Source organism: Perkinsus marinus, assembly GCF_000006405.1.
Source record: "Perkinsus marinus ATCC 50983 genomic scaffold scf_1104296930818, whole genome shotgun sequence".
Taxonomy (NCBI): domain Eukaryota; phylum Perkinsozoa; order Perkinsida; family Perkinsidae; genus Perkinsus; species Perkinsus marinus.
Window position 1 is genome coordinate 1 of NW_003215999.1, and position 6,539 is coordinate 6,539.

At 44.3% G+C, this 6,539-nt stretch overlaps 3 protein-coding genes across 3 annotated transcripts; 2 read left to right on the plus strand and 1 right to left on the minus strand.

The window, feature by feature from the left end:
• Window positions 1-8: 8 nt before the first annotated feature.
• On the minus strand, window positions 9-510 carry Pmar_PMAR017894 (conserved hypothetical protein; the record flags this gene model as incomplete). Its single annotated transcript, XM_002786838.1, has 3 exons — window positions 9-45; window positions 240-357; window positions 408-510. Coding segments are annotated over 3 exons (258 nt in total), but the record flags the coding sequence as incomplete, so codon positions are not given.
• Window positions 511-1,490: 980 nt separating this feature from the next.
• On the plus strand, window positions 1,491-2,740 carry Pmar_PMAR017895 (autophagy 8i, putative; the record flags this gene model as incomplete). The annotated part of the gene is made up of 4 exons (XM_002786839.1): window positions 1,491-1,570; window positions 1,631-1,741; window positions 2,464-2,591; window positions 2,640-2,740. The coding sequence occupies 4 exons, from the start codon at window positions 1,491-1,493 to the stop codon at window positions 2,738-2,740; spliced, it is 420 nt and encodes a 139-aa protein (XP_002786885.1).
• A 1,713-nt stretch (window positions 2,741-4,453) lies between these two features.
• Window positions 4,454-6,277, plus strand: Pmar_PMAR017896 (3-dehydroquinate synthase, putative; the record flags this gene model as incomplete). The annotated part of the gene is made up of 7 exons (XM_002786840.1): window positions 4,454-4,530; window positions 4,581-4,653; window positions 4,701-4,772; window positions 5,525-5,602; window positions 5,654-5,725; window positions 5,890-5,976; window positions 6,134-6,277. 7 exons carry the CDS (start codon window positions 4,454-4,456, stop codon window positions 6,275-6,277), a joined length of 603 nt encoding a protein of 200 aa, XP_002786886.1.
• Window positions 6,278-6,539: the final 262 nt, after the last annotated feature.

Consider the following 6,539-nt stretch of genomic DNA (forward strand, 5'->3'; position numbering starts at 1 on the left):
CAAGTCACGACGTAACGCGGACCGCTAGAAGCCTTCACGATGAACCTAAAATTAACAATGGAATCAGCAAGAGCCAACTCCAGTATCAAACGGATTAGCATATCATGTGAAGTGAAGGGTCTCGTTATCCGAGACTTACAAAAACCATAACCCACGTCGGCATATATTTTTCCACTCAAATTCCAACGCTGACTTTACAGAACTGTCACTATTTCTCCTCCTCCTACTACTCCTATTACCTTTCCTCATCCAACTGCTTGAGGACCTCCCCTACTATTTGTCCGACACTCTGAAGAGCCTTGAGGTGGTCCTCAGATGTCTCAAAGTCCTTCTCAACCTCTTTGATTTGCTCTCGAACTGAATGCTCACCACAACCTACCCTATGCCTTCCTTCTCCCCCCTATTACGTTTCTTGCATCTGGCCTCGTACTCCCTATGTTCCTTCACTTTAGCAATATAACTGTTGATGGCCTGCTCTCGAGGGTTCGAAGTCGTAGCGGCAGCACTCATGATGATAAAAGAATCCACACTGCATACCGTAAATGCCTCAACTAAACTCCAATTAGATCCACCCGGACTATAGGCAACAGAATGTTGGACAACTTTTTGTACGTTTTTCAAATGGATGTTCATCACCACGTGGAGGAGTCATGAGGGAAGCCATTGAAGTATGGCAGTAAATCTGGCGGCTCCGGGCTGGACTTAGGCGACTGAGAAACACAATCGAAATGGCAGCAAGAATAAGCATCTACCTAGCAGTGGATAGCAATAACGGGCCACCTGTAGGGGCGACAGAACTTATAAAGATCCAATACTCGAACGGAGAGATCCTCAAGCTAAACCTCTAGAAATTCTATTGGTTTGCTCAACTGAGCTCAGGAGTTTCCGAAGCATTATATAGAACTAGCATAGGAGTGTGCAACAAGAAATCAACGAAAATTTTCCACAAAATTCATAATTTTCACAACATATATATTTCCCGCCACACTGCTCGCCACTTTCCTACAGCGCTAGGCTTCGATGCAACACTTGTTCCCTCAACGGCGAGCCAAGTCGTTCGGTCGCACTTCTTACCGCACATTCGAGCTGCTACTAAGAAGACCCTAGCAGGGGCCGGCCAGAGACTGGTGACCTACCCGGTTGGTGTGAGGCTGAGGAGGCCGCCGGTTGAGGGAGTCGTGGGGCTGTTGGCAAGGGAAGCTTAGCGTGCTGAATTACTGGTGAAGGAGGCGCCATTGAGAAAATGACGCTTAGACGATCAGGGAAGTACAAGCACCCACCACGAGTGAGTCGACAGGGGAAGTATATTTTTCTGTCGCTAAGCAGCTGATACTCACCGTAAAGAAAAAGTCAGGGAAGGAGCCTGTATAGACTCATGGATAATCGTATCAGATTAATGATACGACCAGTTTTGGGCGAGCGCGTAATTTTATGGCGCGCGGTAATATAGAACTCTTCGGCACCCGCACATATTGAGCAAAACTTCCCCAATGCCATCCAACTCTTCCCCCATGCAAGATGCTATCCCTTTCGATCGCAGGCTAGCTGAGGCTCGTCGTATTCTTCAGAAGTGAGGCCTCGTCTCTCAGGAGTATCTTTGCGCACTCGGAAGATTTCCTATTCTTCTCAGGTATCCCGACAGAGTACCAGTGATCGTGGAAAGGGCAGAACGTTCAGACCTCCCTGAGATCGAGAAAAAGAAGTTCCTCGTCCCGGGGACTATGCTGTGTGGAGAGTTCAAGTAAGAAAACAAGTGCACCCCCTTTACGCGTGCCGCACTTGGAATTGATTCCCAATTTAAACAGATAGAGTCTTCTAGGGGGGGGGTCTTCAATAGGGATATAATACATTTCGACAGCAACCTTGTGAAGATGCGCAAAGCACAATAAAGTGACTTTCTCGAAATCGTATGACGCTCACAACTTCGTGTGATCGAGCATACAATCGATTCGAGATCTGGTGAGGATGAAGAATCTCCATTTAATCACAATGTTGGGGAGCGAGGAGGGCCATCAGCCTCGTCAGACCTCGGCACTCGAATCGGAGTCCCCAACGCGGTGCGAGAGATGTCCTCACTGAGCAGCATTAGAACTCTATAGAGTGTTCAAGAGGGTTCATAGGAAAGAGATGTACATCAATATCAAATTCTGGAAGCGTTTTTGAACCCCATTTTCATTGAATCAGTTTTGGATCTATTCAGAATAGATTCTAGAATCATACTGGGGTCTCACCCTAGTGATATGAAAACAAACTTCACGACTACTGCATAGCACCGCGAATATCGAGTTTTACGCCACTTCACGTAAAACGAGTGAAATTCCAATATAAGTGTAAGGAGCAATTCTAGAATCGTATGTAAGTTTCGAAATCGGTTTATCCAATGCCCCCGAAGCTTCTCCGCGGGAAGTTCATCAAGACAGCATATGACTTTCCTCGCACGAAGAGCTTTTTTATTGTCCACAGGTATATAGTGCACAAGCATATCACACAAGCTGCGGAGAGTAACGCTTCGGAAGGCCATCGTGGCATCCAAGGGATCTCAGCGGAACAGACCATCTATCTTTTTGTGAAGAAGAAGACCCCACGAACGGGTAGGAGTGGTCGAAGGAAGGCAAATGTGATAAGTGTTGACGCGCTAGGTTCAATGATGTCGGAGCTTTATGATGCTCATAAGGACGAGGATGGCTTTCTCTATTTGACATACTCTGCTGAGAACACATTGGGAGGCGGGGTTAAATGAAGTGGCGAAGGAGTGGTATGAGTACATTTACCCATAATACTTTTTAAATGTTGTTCAACATTGCATGTTGTTGAAATTGCTAAAGTCTCAGCCGTAGAGTGGCTTGAGGCTCTGTCATAGTTGTTCGCATTAGTAAACGTCATTTCTGAGTGGTTTGCAAGGGAAGTGGTGATGCTTCTGAGAGTCTTTTGTCAAGGAATATTTGGTGCAATGGGATGGATGGTGCTATATCCACCTACCGTCCCAGGTTCAATCCCCTCATGGGGTATTGTCCTTCTATCGGTGATCATTAATTTTGCAGTCTCATTTACTGTTATCATCATGAAGCGTCATCAAGGCATTACTAATGTGAAGCCCTCATTGTTGCGTTGGAGTAGATCATTGGTCGGGGGTCGAGCTCTAGCCAACAGTAGCGTCGGGGCAGATTACCTCCGGGCGAGGTCTCGGCATATAGCACTACGAGCAGATGAGACTCGGCTGATAGTGTATCCCTTCTCACCACAAGGTCATGTTCCTTTAGATATGCAGGGTCGTAGTAGTAGTAGTAGTAGTAGTAGTAGTAGTAGTAGTAGTAGTAGTGGTAGTAGTAGTAGTAGTAGTAGTAGTAGTAGTAGTAGTAGTAGTGAGTACCATCGTCATGGTAGCAAGCCGGAAGATTGCACCAGGGGGGCTATTGCCAGATCATAGTAATCACGAGGGATGACGGGAGCACTTCGGTAGTGACTGAGATGGGCTCGTATGCTATGGAAAGAGCTGGGCTTGAGTATTGCTGGAGTTGGTACTGTTGTAGGATCCTCTAATACAGGGCTTGAGCTTTAGTAGGAATACGCTGTTAGTTCTCGTGCTACTGCACTTCAGTGGAGTTTCACCCGTTTTACGTGAAGTGGCGTAAAACTCTGTGAAAAACGCGATATTCGCGGCCTGTAGTAGTCGTGAATTATGTCTTTCACTACAGCATTTCCAGGTCCAACTAATTTTATACCGACAAATTTAATTTTTTACCCTTTCAGTTAACAATTTACGTATGGCTTTATTGAAATAGCAACAAAGTTAATTTTATATTCGGTTTATTTGAAAGTTAAGGAGCTTAATTTAATGCCGTCATGGAATCCAACACCCCTTAACATCCGCAAAACGGTTCCAGAAGCTACATGTCCGTTGTAACTCATCTCATTAGCCCGTCCACAGATAGTACTACGGGTGAGGGTATTTTTTGCCGAACGAATGTACTTACGAAGATAATAAGGAAGGTCTTACTGAATGAAAATATATTCCCTTCATAGTCTTCTTGTAATAGGAATTACCACAGTTGATCTCACTCTTACTCATATGTGGTAGTCAGAATATAAGAACTGTGATGAAGCCCTGTTCCCTTTGAGGAAGTTGATGGCATGATGGAACATCTTCCTTCCTGTTGGCCGATCGAAACAGGGTGGAGTTCGGAAGCACTACCTGTTGGAGTGATAAGGATTCTAGTGTCGTTTCTAAGATGGCTTGCACTTGAGTTGGCGAGTAATGAGATGTTAAAATGCCCCTGCCAAGGATCGAACTCGGGTGGTAGCAGCAGCACAGCAAGCTTGTGCGGAGCTCCTGCATTACAGGGATCACTTCGTGCGGTGTTCGACAACTACCACTCTGTTGGAAGATTTCATAGCTCTAATAGAAACTCACTTGGACACTCCGGAAGTGAAGTTCTTTCGTCAGTTTTACTTCATGTCGTCGTCAGTAGTTGCCTCAACTCGTGAAGGGGTTTCCTTGCGGACTGTTAAAGTGAACACCAAGGGTGGAAAGTGAGTGATGACAACAGACCGGTCGGAACAGAAAAGTCGCTTGTGTGAAGGTACGATGTAGTCGTTGGTCGAGGCATATGCACTTCACCGTTATTCAAGGAACTTGTCTCGGAAGTTTGCACAGTAAGAAAACAAATATCACTTGTTTATGCGGATGTGTTTTTTCTCAGGATGAAAAGCAACGCGTCACTAAATTCTTCGTTTTCGTTGACGCTAACTTGCTGGGCCTCAACAGTGCTTTGGTAAGTATCCTTTCTAAACTCGAGTTGTTCCACTTCTACGAAACTATCTCTGCGAATTCTAGTGCGAGAAAATATGCTTGCTTTCCTCAACTGAGCTCGTGAGTTTCCTCACTAGAAGTGTAGAAAAAAATTATTTTCCCAAAATTTCCTCAGAATTTTCATATTTTCACAAACACATGTAGGTGACCATGTGAATATCTTCTTTCCACACTGTTGAATGCTGATGTTACTCTACTTGCCGAGAAAAGATCGTGGGCTCATCTCATAAGAGTCTCAGCGGCTGACCGACCGGCCGAGGGCATTTTGAAGCGCCATCTAGTTTGAAAATTTGCTCTATTTTTGGTATAGTGGTACTTTTTTGATGTTTTTTCATGAGAATGTATATCGTATTTTCATATGTGTATGTTTTTGTGTTTTTATATTGGAGTTCCACCCGTTTTTCGTGAAGTAGCATCGCAATGCTCTGTGAAAACGCGATATTCGCGGTGATATGCATTCGTCGTGAAATATATTTTCATATCACTAGGGTGAAACTCCAATGCTTTTTTTTCTCAATGTTTTATCCATACATGGTATAATGGATCTTCACCCTAATGATATGAAAAACACTGGTGAAAAATATATTTCACGACTACTGCATATCACCGCCGAATTATCGTCACTTCACGTGAGACTGGTGAAACTCCATTATCTTTCTTTATATATATGTATTTGTGTGTTTTGAGTCTATTTTCACGTTTCATCTGTTGTAGGTGACCATCATCGAGGTTGCTCTAGCTTCCATAGTAGGCGGTGATAATGTGAACCTTATGTGTATCCACAGTGGCGAGGTGGGGACAACATTGCCATTCGTCATCTCTCATCGAGGTGCTGTCTTGCAGGCCTCGAAATGTCGAGATCAGAAGGCCGAAATTGAAGATTTCTTATCACGGAAAGGCGCTGACCGCCGCGCGGTAAGCAGTGTCGAGATATGTGGTCGCCCTCCTCAGGAGTGTACAGAAACCAATTAGAATTTCCCAAAATTTCCTCTTGGAATTTTCACACTGTCACCAACACATGTAGTTGACCATGTGCATATTTCCTCCCACACTGGATCACCACGATGGGTTTATGTCAGGTCCTGGTTGCCCTCGGTGGTGGCGTTATAGGAGATCTCATTGGTTTTGTTGCAGCATCTTATTATAGAGGAATTAGATTCATTCAGGTGACTCCGTCTCTTTTTTCTCAAGAATTTTCTCATTATATGTGAGAATTTATATACAGAAACCAAAATTCGAATTTCCCAAAATTTTCTCAAAAATTTCCATGACCATGTGCATATTTTCTCACATTTTTGTTATATCTCTTTTTTTTACGAACAGGTTCCAACGACAGTGTTATCTATGGTGGACTCCTCTGTTGGTGGCAAGACTGCGGTCGATACACAATTCGGCAAGAACCTCATAGGTGAGCATCTCCTCGTTATAGAGCTTCTGCTGCATATACGGATGAGAAGCAATTGTTGAGGCGACCCGTTACTCGAAAAATATATGATAGATGAAATTCTAGGGTATTTCTGTTGGTCTACTTTGTGTATCGGCGTGTCCCCTAGCCTATGCCTTGGTCTTTCGAGTTCATTTTTATGGAGCTCCATCTCGTCTTTCTTTGATGAGACTCCTCTGAGTCTGGTCATTGCAATGGTGTTGGAATTTATGTTGGATTTCCTCACCTGAGCTCGGGAGTTTCCTCACTATTAGGGTAGAAGTGTGCAAAAATCAGCAAGAATTT